At 43.1% G+C, this 18221-nt stretch overlaps 1 protein-coding gene across 1 annotated transcript in view; it reads right to left on the reverse strand.

The window, feature by feature from the left end:
• LARGE1 (LARGE xylosyl- and glucuronyltransferase 1) overlaps positions 1-18221 on the reverse strand; it is a 328203-nt gene that overhangs the window by 8515 nt on the left and 301467 nt on the right. Inside the window, exons 12-14 of the mRNA XM_081879465.1 lie at positions 16755-17033; positions 7081-7227; positions 650-845 (exon numbers count right to left, since the gene is read on the reverse strand). Of these exons, the coding sequence (XP_081735591.1) occupies positions 650-845; positions 7081-7227; positions 16755-17033 (622 nt within the window). The remainder of the gene's footprint in view (positions 1-649; positions 846-7080; positions 7228-16754; positions 17034-18221) is intronic.

Raw genomic sequence — 18221 nt, forward strand, 5'->3', positions numbered from 1 at the left:
AATGGCAAAGAGCTATGCTACATGGTCAGCAGATGGACATGATGTATTTGTTGCTGGACGGCACTGACTTCAGGCTACCTTATTTTGGGGTCTGAATGTCTCCCCCTAACAGAAGAGCTCCTCACACATCCTAATGGCAGAATAGAACAAGGAGAAAAAATTCAGACTTGCAGTAAACCAAAAGTTCAGAAGCGATCTGATAGGTAGTCTTAAAGCAACTGAGGTGGTGTATCTTCACACAACATCTCTGAGCACAGTTGCATTAGGACTAGCATCCAGCAGGAACAAGCGATAAGGAGAGATTGTAATGTGTCTCCTGTCAACAATGATGATTAGCTACCTTTTAGCTGTGACAGCTTATGTAAAGCTCACATCTCTTATTTCCAGTGAATTCTAAGCAAGAATGTTCCTTCAGTAACAGCAATAGGAAACTTGTGGCCCCACAAATATTCCTGGACTGCAACTCCCAACATCCATGAGCATTAGCAATGCTGGCTGGAGCCAATGAGAGTTGGAATTCAACAACATCTGGAGGGTCACAGGTTCCTCACCCCTGATCAACAGTTTGTACTACAACCTGGAGAGGAGCAGGCCTCTTTTAAACTGCCTGCACATACATGCCATATTGGAGCAAAGATTTCCTCCTCACCTGTGCATCCAATTCCATGATGTGGGCAACTTTGTTCCAGCCAAATCCGACAAATCTTCGGTCATACTCTGGACAGTCCTGCCTTACCACGACATATGGCTCAAAATCTGCTTCCCATTCAACTCGATATGGTGTGGTGGCTGTTCGCCACTTGGCAAAATTGGTTGGTGCATGCCCTTTTGTCCAGACATGATACCTTGAACAGATGTAAAATCATTGGTCAGACAATTCACTGAAATGGGGCAAACACTAGAAACTACCTTACATTGACTGCTCATGGAATAGCTGGAAACATGGACATTAGGGCTATAGCATCAAGCACACGGTTCTAATGAGCAAAAGGCAAACCATGACTGACTAGGGGAGCATTCTTGAACTATGACACTTCACTTCTGTATTTTAAAGTAATTCCAGTCCTGGAAGATAGCTATGAGATGTTGACTTTGAGATAAAGCAACTGAAAATGAGCTAACACATTGTTCCTAGTAATGATAAAGGCTTGTTTTTCATTCTGCAGCTTGTTTCCAAGGCATGCAGAATTCTGAAGTGGCACTTCTTTGATATCATGACAGAAATTCAGATCGATAAACACATTAAACAAAGCCTTGATAAATACTTTCAGTGCCATCACAGTTCTCATTTTGTTGCTATGTGCCATCTACACAATTCCATCTAAGACAATCAATTCAATTTACAGGAAGGCATCCTTTTATATTTTCTTAATCTTATTCACGTCACAGCAAGGCCTATTCAAGCACAGCTTGAGCTCACCCTATTAAGACAACGATCAATAATTTTCTCTTGCACTTGTGCCTTTCCTGAAATCACTGACATGGGCCCTCGCCACATGATTATTGATTAAACCAAGAAATAATTACATCACAGGCAGCATGTATTACAGTGCGCTCAAATGTTTATCATAAGAACCAGTGCAGTCAAGTCAACTTGACATGTTCCTGTCAGACATCTCAGTTCACCCACACACTCTCTAAAAATGTTGGGCTTGACATGGAGATTTGGCTTAACCTAGGAATCCTTGGGATATTTTGCATGTTCCACAGAACTAGGTAGTGAATAAGGACAGATGAGTTGCATCTTTGTAGCAGCAGGTTCTGCTGTAGCCATGTTTTGCTAGGAATTGAAGAAACAGCAATAACAAATTACAACAAAGCAAACTCCTAGTTGTATAGATCCCAAACCATCTAGACATTTTCCAGAAGATATCCAGAATCTGTGCACTAAAAATCATTGTCCTTGCCTTTTCATGGAGATGGTTCATGGAGATGCTTTTTTCTGGGTGTGAAATATTGGAAAAAAGAGTGTGTGTGATAGGAAAAATCACTTTCTTGTTTTCTGGGACTACAATGTTCATCTATATGGAGTGGTCACACATGAAGCATTGGACATCATGGAGGACCAGCAAGGACTGACCCATGGCCCTCTGCTTTTCGTCCCTGAAAGGATGCAGGATCATGGCCCTAGTCAACAGGGCTTGGTGGAGAAGGCTAGGATGCAAGCCTGCAGCCAGACAAGACATCCAATTCTCCCCTGTGCAGTGTGACTTTATAAAGCAGATAAGGAACAGTTGGGGAGAGACAGCTGTTGACAGTGGGCCTTCAAAGTACCTGATAACTGAGGAGGAAGGGAAGAGGCAGAGAATTCCAGACTTGAATTCCAGCTGAGCCAAAGTAGGGAGAAGCTTGAGGGGCTGACAAGTCACACCTCACCAGTGCCCCAACAAGGAAATTGCCAGATTGTGTTCAGTGTGGAAACAGAGTATGATGTCGCACCCTGTCCCTAATAAACCACTGTGAACTGAATAATCCAGTGGTTACAGCTATGCAAAGAAAGGGGGCCTCAACCAGGGCCTTTTGACGTACTCCTGCTCATGTAAGCCTAACAGACATGGGTGGAATCTACACACATATAAAAAAACGTGAAAATGCTTTTTTTAAAAAAAGTTTTAAAAATATATATATTGAATTTGCCATAGCTCACAATTGCCATCTAGTGTCACATTTGTATAATGCACTTTACAACACACTTAAAAGGCTTTATTAGCAGTTGTATAGCTGAGTCCATGGACAGGCCATTGTTGCTATACATGAGAATCAGAACAAAAGACTCTGCTTAGTACATAAGCTCCCTGGGATGAGGGAGTGTGTTGAATAATAAGAAAACACTCTACAGTGCCTCTCCAGGTGTCTTAGCCCCAGATAGAACAGTTACAACTCCTTCAACAGCATAAATTGCACTGATGCGCTTGTAACCATGGAAAAGGGAGAATGTGCCACCCCAGCATGAAGGTGATGCATGTAGTTTGGTAGCAACTTAGTATGTGGACCTAGGAGGAGCAGCAGCAGCAACACACTTGGTTGGACTTTCATTGTGCTGAAGAGCCTAACCACCTGGATGTCCCCTTTAGCCGGCTAAAGCTTAATAGCTTGACTCTTCCTGCTGCAAGGGAGCTGGTCACTTTTAATATGAATGGCTTGGTACAAAAGGCAGAATGGAGTCATACATTAATCTCCAGTTATGGAATTCTTAGAATAGCCAGGCAACCACAGAATTTGCTGAGAAGTGGACTGAAAGGGTGGGGAGGAATTTACAAGGGAGAAGTACTTTATATTTCTCTGCTGCCCAAAGGCAGGAAAGGTCATGAATTTGGGAAAGAGGTGACAAAAGCAATTTCACTGAGGGAAAGATTGCAATCTAGCACTTGGTGAGAGGGTTTGGGATGCTGCAGGCATGATCAGCAATCATTGTCACGGAAGCCCTCCCTCATCAACTTGGCCTCAATGGCTACTAATGACTTATTAAGCCAATCTGAAAATAGAGGTGGAAATTGTCAGCTGCTTTTTGGGCAGGGTGGGTGTGGGTGAATAGAACTTGGAAGAATTAGACAGGCCAATAAAAGTGGGAGAACTAACTGTGCAATGATGGTAATAGCCCAGAAGCCCAGCCCACCTTTGTTCTCTGTAGTTAATTAGAAAAAAGAGGCAAGCCCCTAATGGGAAAATAAATACTATGCAAGCGGAAAATTTGATTGATGAGGGATCATAAAAGTGAGGTCAACACTTAGAGGTTTTATTTCCCAGTAGATTTCTTTTTAGCTAGGAAAGATTCAGTTATTTTCCTAATTACAAAAAAAATTAAATCTGTTAAATTATTACACAATTTAGGAAACAGAAGAGGCAAGAGTATTTTTGGCACATACTATATTCTTTTGTGGGACACAGGTGGCACTGTGGGTTAAACCACAGAGTCTAGGACTTGCTGATCAGAAGGTCGGCAGTTTGAATCCCCGCAACAGGGTGAGCTCCCATTGCTCGGTCCCTGCTCCTGCCAACCTAGCAGTTCGAAAGCACATCAAAGTGCAAGTAGATAAATAGGTACCACTCCGGCGGGAAGGTAAACAGCGTTTCCTTGCCGCTGCTCTGGTTTGCCAGAAGTGGCTCTGGTTTGCCAGAAGCGGCTTAGTCATGCTGGCCACATGACCTTGAAGCTGTACGCCGGCTCCCTTGGCCAATAAAGCGAGATGAGTGCCGCAACCCCAGAGTCGGTCACAACTGGACCTAATGGTCAGGGGTCCCGTTATCTTTTATGTTATTTTGTATCAACACACAATCTTACTCCTCACATTCCTCAATTGTTCAGTTTGGACTTGTTAAGTGTTTGAAGATGAAGCTATGTGGAATGGGAGCACTCCACTGAACACTAAAACCAGTAAGCCCTCGTGTATGTCAGCAAGGCTTGAAAAGGCCCCATCATCAAAAACGGGTTAGAAAACACACACCCTACTCATAAGGGGTCAATAATGTTCCAGGTCTTTTATGTAGGACTCAACAGGAACCATCAAAAGAGGACACTTAATTATTGTGCTTTTGCCAGAGGAACTATTTAAAGAATTTATGTTTTAAAGAATTTAAAGCCCCAAGTCCTGAGCAGTCCCAAGCAGATGTTGAAGTCTCCCTGAGCGATCAACGAGGGAGTCCCCAACACCAAGGCCAAGGCCACCTGCAAAAACTCTGGATGGGAGGCTTCAGGATAGTGGGGTGGGTGGTACACAAATTGGTGATAGCACCCTCCATTTGCCCCAGGTGACAAACATAAGATACACACACTCCAAATCAGTACTCACTTGGCTCAGAGGCCCGGAGAGGGATACAGAATTCCCAAGGATGACAGCAATCTCCCCTCCCTGATACTCCAGCCTCTGTTGCTGTTGTCCTAAATTCCCAGGCAGGCACAACTGGGAGAGACTAACTCATCCCATTGCCTGGTCCCAGTAATGCAAACCAGGCAAAACCCCTCATTCATTTTTTAAATAATAGAAGTATGAGATTTTGTAACAACCTAACTGGCAAAGAACAGTGCTGGCAAATGCTAAAGCTCCATATTCAGTACAATTTATGCAGCTCCATATGGCTTGGACCTTTCATGCTTGTGTACATCTCATTTTGTATATACTCCACTGAAATCACTAAGGCTGAGTGATCTTCACAGTCTTCCCAAGTTTGTACCAAGTTTGAACAAGAAAAATACAAAGGCATTCCCAGGGGTCATTGTCCAGTTGTTATTGACTCCCTTGTCTGCAGAACCTCCTATATCGCAGGAAAAGAGATGAGTTTTGCTGGTTGAGATGAAGCAATAAAAAGGGTGGGGAATCTATAGCCTCCAGGTAAAGGGTAAAGGGACCCCTGACCATTAGATCCAGTCGTGACCGACTCTGGGGTTTATTCTTTTTCCTGCCATATCTGGGACTGCATTGGAGGAAGCGGGAAGTGGAGTCCCAGAGTGCTCACATCAGGAAAAGCCCAAACTGTATTTGGATGTTCTACAGTACACAATGGACTTAAGAGAGAGGAAACTCATTCTACCATACATGCCTATGCTCATCCAAATCTCAGCATTAGAGATGGAATATATTTATTGTCCTCTGGTCTGTCAGATTATATAAAATGATACTATCTTAATGAGCCGGAATAGCAAATATAGATTTATTTGGAAGTAATCACTTCATGCAGATTTTATGGGCTTTCCTTTTTTTACAGATGTCATCTGCAATGGTCAGGTGAGGGGTGTGTCATTTAGCTGATAAGAGATGACAGCAGGTATTAATTGGAAGCTGTCTGGGAAGATATGAAGACTATATCGAGAGAAGGACCCTATTTCTTGGCTTGGCTAAGGTCACCGATACTTCAGGGTGGATTATTGCTTTTGTACAGAACATTTTTTTTTCTGTCAACAGAGAAGCATATTGCATTATTGAGGAGAATGTCCACCTTTTGCATAGTTCATGTGGTTGTTGATGATAGGCCTTCAAAGGGGCAGCAGTTTTAGTTACCGGCAGAATTGATTATCAGTATCAATTGTCTACAAAAAAATTAATCACCAACTTCTGATCGATTGGGAGAAAAAATCAGCATAGCTGAAGATAAAGTGGGAGATTCTTACTGGAACACCTGAACATGGCTCCAGTTGCAAGGAAAATTTGTGGAATCTCCCTCATTAGAGGTTATAAAGGGCTATTTCCAACATTAGATGGCAGTTAACCTTTGCTGTGGGATGCGGGTGGTGCTGTGGGTTAAACCACAGAGCCTAGGACTTGCCGATCAGAAGGTCGGCGGTTCGAATCCCTGCGATGCGGTGAGCTCCCATTGCTCGGTCCCTGCTCCTGCCAACCTAGCAGTCTGAAAGCACATTGAAGTGCAAGTAGATAAATAGGTACTGCTCCTGCGGGAAGGTAAACGGTGTTTCCATGCGCTGCTCTGGTTCGCCAGAAGTGGCTTAGTCATGCTGGCCACATGACCCGGACTCCCTGTGCGCCGACTCCCTTGGCCAATAAAGCGAGATGAGCGCTGCAACCCCAGAGTCAGTCACAACTAGACCTAATGGTCAGGGGTCCCTTTACCTTTTAACTGGCAAAGAACAGTGCTGGCAAATGCTAAAGCTCCATATTCAGTACAATTTATGCTGCTCCATATGGCTTGGACCTTTCATGCTTGTGTATATCTCATTCTGTATATACTCCACTGAAATCACTCAGGCTGAGTGATCTTCACAGTCTTCCCAAGTTTGTACCAAGTTTGTACAAGAAAAATACAAAGGAATTCCCAGGGGTCATTGTGCAATTGTTATAGACTCCCTCGTTTGGAGAACCTTCTATACTGCAGAAAAAGGGATGAGTTTTGGTGGTTGAGATGAAGCAATAAAAAGGGTGGGGAAGCTATAGCCTCCAGCCAGCATAGCCAATGATAATAAAGGATAGGCCTTGCAGTCTAACTAGGGAGGGTCACAGGCTCCCCACCCCTGCAATAAAGCGTGGGAGTCAGTTTTCACAAACCTTTATATGTTTTTAACAAAGCCTTAGTTCTCCTTGACTGTGGGTGAGTGGTTGAGTGTTGTTTTTAAAAAGATGCATGCAGTACCTGAATGTGAAGAGGGTCCCCATGTCCAACATAGACAACAGCTCTGCTTTTGACTTGGGAAAAGAGAGGCGATAGCGGAGGGTCTCAAAAGCAGGTACAATGAGAGCCTTTTTTGTATTGGCTAAGTCCAGTTGGACAACAGATTTCCTGGAGGAGAAAAATGAAAAGAAAAACCAAAACCAATTAGCAAAATTTTTAATTAGCTTTTTAAAGACTTACCTGAACAAATACAGTTGAGAGGTATTAGCTCCCAGTGAGTACATTGCATGTGTTATAGTCACCCATTGTCTAAATTGCAAGTTCTCATTTGCATTTGGAGCTTTTGCGGATAAGTGGTGGAAAAAAGGCATCACTGGAGGCATGTACTTCCAATTCTCCAGGCTTCCCTGTTATGGCTAAAAAGTGGTTTCCATATTTCCCCTGTGAAGAGGTGCACAGCCTCTGCTCTGCCACATAGCTCATATGCACTAGCAAAATCACTGCTCAAAGAGGAAATGTTAGGAAGACTATTAATTTTGCCATTCGGATTTGTAAAAGTACACAATTTCTTAGTTGCTGAGGTCTGCGGAAGCCACATTAGAAATAAACAAGCATTAGTGTTCAACATTTCTACACTCTAATAATTCCTGAGTTATTTCTGAAAGATTTTCTTTGTACAGTTTTCTCTCCCAGTCGGGGGGGGGGATTACCAATCAAACTTTATTTTGTACATTAATAAAACTGGAGCTCATTGAGCTGTTATTTCATGCCTGAGGTCATACATTGTGAGATGATTCTCCACTGCTTTGAGTCTGAGCTCAAACCCCATAGTCTGGATATCTTTAAACCTGTGACTCTCCAGATGTTGCCGGACTCTTTCATCAGCCCCAGCCACCACGGCCAATGGTCAGGAATGATGGAAGCTGTAGTCCAACCATGTCTGGAAGGTCACAGATTCTTCATTCCTGCTTGAAGACTTTTGTCCTGCTTCTCTTCAGATTCTTCAAAGAAGACAGGCCTGCTAGTGGGATATTCATTGCAACAGCTGGAAAGGAAACCTTCACTCAGGGAGGTCGATTGTGGGGGCAGACAGCATGGGTTGCCTATCACTTTCTTGTATGGTTTTGAACATCTCATGGTCTTCTTCAGGGTACTGGAGACAAGAAGTCAAACAGACAGACAACTGCACAACTTTCCGAAGACATCTGAAGGCAGCTCTGTATCAATAAGATTTTATGTTTGGCATTTTGCTGTGTTTTTATTATGTTGGAAGATGGGTAGGGTATAAATAAAAAATGCTTGTTGTTATAAAACACATGTTCAACAACTGAGTTATTTCTTCTTGAATGGCCATTCAAATGTCTCCTGCAGATTGGGATATTTTATTTTATTCATTATGTTTATATTCTACAATTCCTTCAGGATGGCACATATGGTTCTTTCTCTCCCCATTGTATGCTCACAGCAAGCCTGTGAGGTAGGGGCGATGTGAGGCAAAATGGGAATGTGTTACAGTGCCACCTCCCTTACCTGGGTTGTGTGGCATCACCCATGAAGTGGTGGTGGCAGCAGTGGCAGCTTCTGGTGAGATCTCACTGAAATGTTGCAAGATCTTGCTGAATTCTCATGAGATCTTGTGTGTGTGTTGTGATATCTTGCAAGATTTCAGTGAGCTCTCCCTGCTGCCAGCAGTGGCTAGATGTCTGCAGGGGAACTGCCTCTTGGGTTTCCACCACCCAAAGTAGCTACCTCACTCTGCCTCATGAGTGTGCAGCCCTGGAGGTAGGTTAAGTTGAGAGAAAAGGAGTGTGACAGGCCCAAGATCACCTACTGAGCTTCATGGCCGAGTGGAGATTTGAAACTAGGTCACCCCAATCTTAGTCCAACACTTTAACCAGTACACCACATATATTGCATTATAGACACATATTCTGCTCACACAGGTGGCTGACAGAACATCTGCATGGGTCTGACTGCTGTTGTCAGAAGAAGCAGTGCAGCATCATTTTTTTTAAAAAAACCATTTCCTTAATAAAGTCTCATTCTCCACTTATGTCAAATACGGCTCCCCTTAACAGGATTAACTGTAATGATGTTTATGATACTGCTGTGAGCCTCCAAGGGAAATATTAGCAAACTCAAGAGCTCCAAGTTCAAGATTCTGATTATTACAAATGAAAGGGAGCCACATCCTAGGATTTGCTGTCACATCTGCTGTGGGGTTGGGAAGTAAATTGTCTGAATAAACTTTAAGTTTTGGGGATTTCATAATAGTTACCAATCAAAGATTTCCCCTCAGGCCTCTCTGTGTGGATGTTCCATAAAATGAGGTAACTCTTGGGAAACTTTTCTGAAAGTTGTTTGAAGAGTCTGCATCAAATTTCCTTGTCAGTGTGCAAAGGTTATTGAATTTTATCAGCTTCCCATTATAAGTTTTGGGTACTTTTTCTCTATTTCTTCTCCCCCTACCTTCCATCAATTCTAATTGACCCAGGCAACTGCTTCTAAATAGAAAGTTCTTTTACAACCAGCCTCCTCCAGCTGCCAGAATTATTCAGCGTTCGTGACACTCTTAATGATTCCACCCACTGCTTTAACTTGTGCCTTCTTCTGTAGATCTGGCACAGAACTTGGCAAGACCCACAAAGTACTGAAGCAGGAAGAAGGTGCACTGAAGCCATTTGCATCTCATTAAATGCAGTGGGGCTAAACTAGTTAAAATGCTTTCATATTGGCCTAATCTGTAGATCATTATCTTGACTTTCTCTGCTATTACTGTAGGCCTCCCTCAGCTTTACTGTGCAAACAGGAGACAGAACTGGATTCCTACAAGTGCTGATAGGTTTTGCAGGACATTTCCAGGGAATCAGTTTTCCAGGTGATCCAGCTGACACCCAGAAGCTACACTGCAACTGTACGTTGATCACTGTGTGATGACTGATGTTGGTCCAAATGACAAATCAGGGCACTGCAAGATCTGTCTGCGTGCATGGCCAAAACAACTGTAGCACACATATCAGAAGAGTTGGTATTTGTGGTTCGAGGACCCGATCCCCGCGTAGTGTAATGAAAACACATGGACACGTGATGTAAGGTTAATGGGCAAGAAAAGGCCACAACTTTATTGATTACAGCAAGTGAAAAGGTATTGGCTTAGGCATTGGATCACGTCAGTTGACTCCACCCACTCGGAGAGGGGTGAGCCTAAAAGGGGGGTTTATTCACCAGTAGGTGGAGCCTGTTGATGCTAATCCAACTATAAACTCTCCCCTGATGTCACCGAGGGTCGTGCCATGGACTCCCGCCACACAGGCATCGGACAGAATACACAACCGCCAGATTCCTTTAACGGAATACCCAAAAGGTATTCCGTTAAATATACCTTTTGGCCACACCTAGCCCTTCCACACATCACAAACACATTATTCCAATGCCTAACCGCCACCCGAGCCCAAAAAGGCTTGCCGCCAATACCCTCACAGCTGTAACCAATCTTTCTACCTGGCAGTACTATTACTGCACCCGCTCTCCTCCAGTTTACCATTAATCTAAAGCATCTGAAGGCAGCGTAAGTAGTATTTTGGAAATAGCATCTTCTGTTTGATGCTGTTTTTGGAATTGTGGGACTACTTTGAAAAGGTTAAGACATTTGTTGCATTAGTAGCATAAAAAGACCCTGCCCTGCCCCTTTCTTGTCCTTTGTAAAAAGGAAGATGCAACCAATGGTTAAGAAGAAATGGGAGACAAAGTACCACTAGAGTGGCAGTCAAATGGCTACAGGTATATGACTAGGATGCTCTTAATATGCTTGGTACATGAAACATATGGATGATGATTAATAATCACAGCATTATTCAACAGCTCTGATTTCTGCCCTGCTGCAGAAAGACTGCAGTAATGCTGGATCTTCAGATTGCTACTCTAGGCACGTGTCTCATCTATAAGCCACACAGCTGTGGAGAACAGCTTTAAAAATGCACATAGTGTGTGGCACTGGCACCAGTGGAAGCCTGAGCTTTCTTTCCAATGGTGAGCAGGTTGGTCATGTCCCTCTCCTGGTAACCACTTCAGCTGCTGCCATGACCAAGTTCCCAATAGACCACTCTCCCATATAGTCCCTACTATTCCTCTCCTAAAGTTCTACAAATTGTGATAATCTAGATGAGCTAAACAAACTAGGGTGGTGAATCTGTCAGTGAGCACCACTGGGAGCAGTGGGACATTGACTCCTTCCTTCCTTCCTTCCTTCCTTTTCCTGCTGTTCCTCGTAATAGTAACAACAGAGACCCTGTGGCAAGAGCCCACTTGCCATTTTGCTTTGGCCACAGTGCCCCAGATCAGGGGCAGACCTTGGTAATATGTCACCCTCTGCAAGGCCAAGATTTGACACCCACCCCAGCCCTCATGGTGCCTTCCCAAAGCTGGATAAGGGAGGGGCTGGGCAGAGGGGTGAGGCTCTGGTAGGGTCCTGGAGACCTCCCTCCTCCTTCCTAATCTTGGGCAAGCGCTAGCTAGGCTTTGGGAAGGACGACTCTATGATCTGGTCAGAGCCTTCAGATGTTGCATCATCTGAGGACATTGTGTGTTAATGTGGGAAATGAAGGCTACTACACAAAAAAGTGATTTCCTGCAGCTATCAGGAACCCCCCCTAAAGTTCAGAAAGAATGAGTTACTCTGTTGCTATTAACGAGCCACCCACAAACTCCACCCCAGTCCCACCCTCTAATCAGCAAAGCAGGGTAGACTTAGTTTTGTCTTCCCCCCAAGTTGAGCCAAAAGTTCTCGTAGCTATAGCGTGGGACAGGAATCTCTAAGAGAATTCTTAGCCCCTCACCCAACTATAATTCTCAGAGTTCTTAGGGCAAGGCCATGACAGTTGCAAGTGGTAAATGACTAACTAATTTTGCAATGCAGATAATAGTAATAATAATAATAATAATAATAATAATAATAATAATAATAATAATAATTTATTTACGGCTATTAGCCCATAAAATATGTACAAACATAAAAGCACAGAAACATAAAAACCAATACATCTAACAACAGAAGGGGAACACCACGATGCAAGGGTGGGTCATTGAGCAGTGACAAATAACAGCTTGAGGCCCGGAAAGATCCAAGGGACGGTTCACAGAAAAAGGAGAACTGGAGACGAGATCCGTCATGCACTCTCATCATAACTGTCCGATTAGTTTTTGTTGTTGATGTTGTTTTTTGGTGGTTTTTGTGTGTGAGATAACCGCATTCAGGAATCTCGCCACCTGCAGAGTTACAGAAGGATCTGTATCCTACAAAAGCAGTGCGGCATGTGACTCACTGGGTAGCTTGGTTGGTTAGACCATAGTGCTGATTATGTCAAAGTTGCAGGTTCGATCCAGCTGCACATTCCTGCATTGTGGGGGGTTGGACTAGATGATCCTCAGGGTCCCTTCCAACTCTACAATTCTATGATTCTATGTCCAAAGTGCCAAAATGAGAGGTGTAAGCTAAGGAAGATAAGCCTCACCCAGAAATGGGAAGTGAGCAGTATGTGAACTTTGTTATTCCTTGGGCCGAAGAGCTGCCTGGTTCCATTACTAGGCAGCACTGGAATGTCAACAGTATACGAGCTTCATAATGGGAAAGGATCTATGTTAAGACTCAGGATATTATATCTGAATTTGAGGCTTCATGCTGAGGATCTATATAAACTCATTTAGTGGACGTTTCTTTCCAGTTTGCTCAATTAAGGACAGTTTTGGTCGATCGCACTTGCATTAAACGTAGTGCTTCCGTAAGCTGACTCAAGTGTGACTCAGTACTTCTAATATATTTATATTATGTGCCGGGGTGTTTGAAGTAGAAAGATTTGTGCAGGCTACGTATTTATTTCTATACAATGCCTGAACAGATTGGTTCAGGTTTCACACATAAATATCTGCTTTCCAGCACCTACTTCTCACCCACATTCTAAAGACAAAGAAAGAGCATGTGGAAAATCATATTTATGATTTTTCAGAACAACAACACGCCCCCTGCAATCCCAAGGCATGCTTGTAACAATCCTTCAGCAAAGAGCTACGTATTGACCAGACTGCAGATCATGAGCTAAATGATGAAGCGATAAGCAATAATAATGACTATGCAATGACTCAGTGAAGTGGTGACTCATCCTCCAGAATTTGCATCATTGGATGGGAACCTGAGGTTCTCCACTTGTCTTTGGACTACAGGTCCCATCATCCCTGACCATTGGAATTGCTGGCTGGTACTGATGGGAACTGGAGTGCAACAGCATACAGAGGACCACATGAAGAGTTCTCCATCCCTGATCTAGAGTGCAAAAGACTGAAGGTGGAAAAGGTCTCTGCCTGAGACCTCAGAGAGCTGCTGCCTGTTGGGCTGGAAGGAAAAGTGATCTGACTTAGTAGAAGACAACTTTGTAAGTCCATGTAGTCAAACCAGATTGTAAAAGATCATTGAATTATAACAGAGTTTATTTTCAAGTGGAATTGTTCCTTAATTTTCTGCCAGGCTAGGCTAGGACAAATAGGGATTTCATTTCTTGGTATTAGGATCTACTATGATATTTTGAACGCAGTATTTGTTATGCTATTTTGTGTATGCTGATTTGTATATTTTTGTACTGTGTCCTTGTAAACCACTTAGAGGCCATCATAGTTCAGCAGTATACAAATTGTGGACATAACTAAGAAACTGGATACAATGCTAAACTGTTTCACTGTTACCTAAATTCAGTTAAAAATGAAAGCAGGAGCTTCCAATTTCCTCCTCACACCTGCAGTGGACAGAGGGGTGCAGGAGACCCAAAGTGTAACTTAATTATTCAAGAATAACCCATCAAATATATATTTTATATTATCCCCTCAGAACTGTTTCACCAGTGGTATGTCATCTGTCAGGGGAAGGGAATCCTTCTATTTTAGGGCATAAGCAATGGAGCAAAAGAGAGGGCAATGTCACAAATTGACATGTAATAACTACATTTGAAAATGTGACTTTAAAGGACCAAAGTGGAGCGTGGAGTCCTAAAATTAGATGGTTTTTCTATTCAGTATCTATTTTCTAATCAATAAGTTGGTTTGCCTGTTCAACACCTTGAACTGAAAGACTTTTCTAAAACTTTGCAAGGCACAAAACACAGCTCACCTTTCACTTTCCAGAGCCAACATAAACATGTGTGTGCTTGCACACAAATATGCAGAAATTGCTGGCTCTAAGCACTTGCAACAGTTCCTGAGCAGGGCCTGTTGCAAGGACTGTAGATTCTGCTCAGCTGAGTTTGAGAATGCACACATTGTCCTTGGCCAAGGTGGTCTGGAACATGGAATCCAAAACTGGAGAAAGTGAAGTGGTTCATAAAACTTTCAGCTAAACTGCAGGCAGCAAATAAGGAATGGAAAGTATCTACCAGGATAATCTATCACATGTATTAAAATGGATATGGGCAGAAAAAGAAGATGTGATAGGAGTAAAAATGGGTTTGGTGATAGTTGGGTAAAAACAACAACATCCTTTTCTAAAAGAAGCAGCTCATGAAAATCAAGGATATTGGATCCTTTTTCTGACCACATGGTGTCCTCCTTGTTCCATGTATTGGAAGAAGGTAAAGGGTGGGGGGAATCTTCATTAAGAGAAGCCATGTAAATAGAGCAGAGGTCTGAAGACCACGAAACCCAAATTGTTCATATTTATTGCTATACTACCGTACACATTGAAGTCACTCCCCCCCACCTCCAAAGTTCAGTGTAGTAATTATTCTGCTTTGACAAGATCTTATCTTTCAATCACTTATCTAACCTGCTTGGATCACAGCTCCATTTTCAAGGTACAGTGCTGGGTTAACAGTATGTCAGGGAGATAACAACTTCAATAACATTTTTCACATCCCCTCTTGTTAAAGACATCCTAGAAGAATAGATATCAGAGATGGGAGAGACCTATGGGGCACTCGGTCCATTTCCATGCCATTTCAGGATGTGATTGTACATTTAGTATAGCTTTTGAGCATTTTTATGTTTAAAAGTGCCTCATGGTAGAGACTTTCACAATCTCCCTTTAGAGTATATTATCTAGATTCAAAATTGTGAACACAATTTCATGTTTTGTAATATTTAAGTTTGACCATTTCTACTATCACAAACTGTTCTGTGTGATGGAGCATTCAGTATTCTATAATATCCCTGTTTCCTGGTGGCTGCAGGATGGGTGGGACACAAGGTAATTTAATTATGCTTTATGGAAATTAATCAACTGATTTTATTATATTTTGTATGCTGCAAGCCACTTCTACATATTTTATGGAAGTGCCCATTATGAATGAATGAATAAATAAATAAATAAATCCTCAGTAGCACAGATTGCCTTGCATCAGCTTTGGCTGGTGGCCCAGCTGCACCCTTATGTGGACAGGGATAGACTAACTTATGTTGTCTATGCTCTGGTAACCTCTAGGTTAGATGACTGCAATGTGTCATACACAGGGCTGCCTCTGAAGGCTAAGAAACTTCAGCTAGTATAGAATTTGGCGAGCAGATTGCTTAAGAGAGTTTGAGCATATTGCACTGATCCTGGTCTGACTGCACTGGCTGCCAATTAGTTTCCGGGTCCAATTCTAAGTGCTGTTTTTGACCTATAAAGCCTTAAACGGCTCAGGAGCGCAATACCTAAAGGACCACCTCTCTCCATATGAACCTACCCTGAGAGCATTCTCTGAGGCCCTTCTTTGTGTGCCTCTTCCACGAGATGTTTGGAGAGTCGGGGATGGAGGAAGGGGGGACGGTCCACCCCAGGTGTCATCACTGGGGGTGTGTGTGTGACATTTGGCGTGCTGCCCGCCTGCTACTCCCAAGCCTACCCTGAGCCATCGGAGGAAGGGGTAGAGCTGTGACGCCTTGCTGGCGGCCTTCCCCCCTTCTCCCTTCATTTCGACAGCTTGGGGGAAGCTTGGGAGTTGGGGGTGGGCGGCACGCCATTGCCCCCTGCTCCCAGGCTGCTTCCGGGGGGGGGGGAGCCTCCCCTGAGCTGTCAAAAGGAAGAGGGAAGGGAGGAAGGCTGCTGGCAAAGCGGCTCAGCTCCCTCTACCCCCTCGCCCAGGAAGCAGCCCGACATGGGCAGCTCGCTACACTCCCCATGGGCAGCTTGCTCCGCCCCCCATGGGCATCTCACCCCCTGGGACGTTCACCCTGCACCCACCACTGGGTGCAAAGCATGTGTGCCGCTCTGGGTGCTGAAGCAACTATCTCTGCCTCTGTGGAGAGTATCAACATGAGAATGGACCTTTACTGCAGTAGCTCCCTGTTTGTGCAATGCTCTTCTCAGGAAGGTTCAGCTGGCACCTTCATTATACATCTTTAATCACCAGACAAAGATGTTCCTCTTTAACTAGGCCATTAGCTTATTGTGTTGCGGAAGGGGGAGATTATTGGTTTGGGTTGTTTTTTTCTTATTTTTCTTACGTATTTTGTGTTTTTTTATATTGTAATTTTATGTTGTGAACTGTCCTGAGATCTACGGATGAAGGGCGGCAGATTTAATAAAAATAAGTAATAAATGAAATGAAATGTAGGGCCGAGAGAGACTCACTTTCTGAAAGCCCGGAGAGCTGCTTCCAGTCACTATAGAAAATACTGAGTTAGATGGACCAATGGCTTGGCTCTTGTGACCCTGCCAGAACAATTCATGTGCTTACCTGAGGTACTCGTAGAGTCCATACATAGGCAAGAAGTCAATGTCTGACAGGAACATGTATGGCGTGCTGATATGTTTCATTGCCACATTCCGTAGGAGGTTCACCGGATAAAATTGGCCCTCCTTGTACACTATGTGGTATCCAACGTTGTGACGGCTCATGAGGACCTCAGAGCCTTGAGCGTAGCGCAGAAACTGCTGTGCCTCTGCATCAGAAAGGTAGAGTGCCAAGCTGATTGGTCCTTCCCAGTGTTTGCAGATAGCTTCAAGCATCTGGAGTCTAAGAGAAGAAAGGAAGGGTTAGAACAGAGAATTTTTTACCACCAGGATGTCCCCCTTTTCTGTTTAAACTCTTGTACTGGGTAACCTCCATGTCGAAAGATCACTTGGAGATCCATCTCCGAAATGGGAGCTTCAAAGACTAACTAAAAATTGGTACATTTTACATCTTCTCTAGAATAAAAGAAACACTAATTTTAAAGATTTTGTTCCATCACAGAGAACAAGGAAGGGGGAGATGCAGCAGATGAGGGCCTTTGGAATCATTGGAGAGGCAAAAATCACCTTCAATATTTTGAAAGAATGAAACCATTTAAGTAATAAAATAGGTAATTGTTTGTTACGTCTTCCCAAACCTGGTGCTGTGCTGATTAGCTGACAGAAGTTGTAATCCTCAACAATCCAGGTTGGGGAAGGCAATGGTATACTCAAGAGTAAGTGCCTACCACTACATTGTATTGCTTCATTCATTGCTGTTGTATTTTCTGCTAAGGAAAGAAATGTTAGCTATGCTGCTTTTATATATATATAAGGTTTCCTAGCTGTGGGAAGCTGCAGTACTTCAGGGAGCCCTACTCAGGTTACTAATATTTACTTAGGACATTTATTGGTTGTTATTAAGTGGTAAATTCACAAGGAGTTGAATTTATATTGAATTTCTGTTTCAACATTCATTCCCGCAGTTTATCACTTATTTAGCTCCGTGAACTACAGTTGGATGTGTCCATAGTGTTGTTGAGTTTTTATTTGGTCAGCCATACTTCGCTGTTGAATGCAGATGGCTTGGTTGCTCTTTATTGCTTTGAAAAGTCACGGTGGGGATTGTGGTAGAGTGTAACAACTTCTGCCCTCTTTGATAAAAAGTGGTAGAGTGCTCTTTCCAAATAACACCCTTTGATGCTCTTGCTTCTCTGTGGAGTTTGCAAAGTAGTTGCAGTAATAATAATGATATTATAGAATTGTGAACTACCTTTCCAACTGTAGACAACATACAATAAAAACAAAAATTTAAAAATCCCAGATAACCTTAAAACAACTGTGTTTTTTTAACCCAGCATTGTTCAATAGCAACTAGAACCACACTGATGTGGCTGCATAGAATTGAAGTACTTAGCTGCTGATGTTAATGCAAATTAAGCCTTTCTGTTTTTTGAAATCATGTGCATGTGCTGGGGTAGAGATGTAGGAA

The sequence above is a fragment of the Podarcis erhardii genome (genome assembly GCF_964252035.2).
Source record: "Podarcis erhardii genome assembly, chromosome: 10".
Classification (NCBI taxonomy): Eukaryota; Metazoa; Chordata; class Lepidosauria; order Squamata; family Lacertidae; genus Podarcis; species Podarcis erhardii.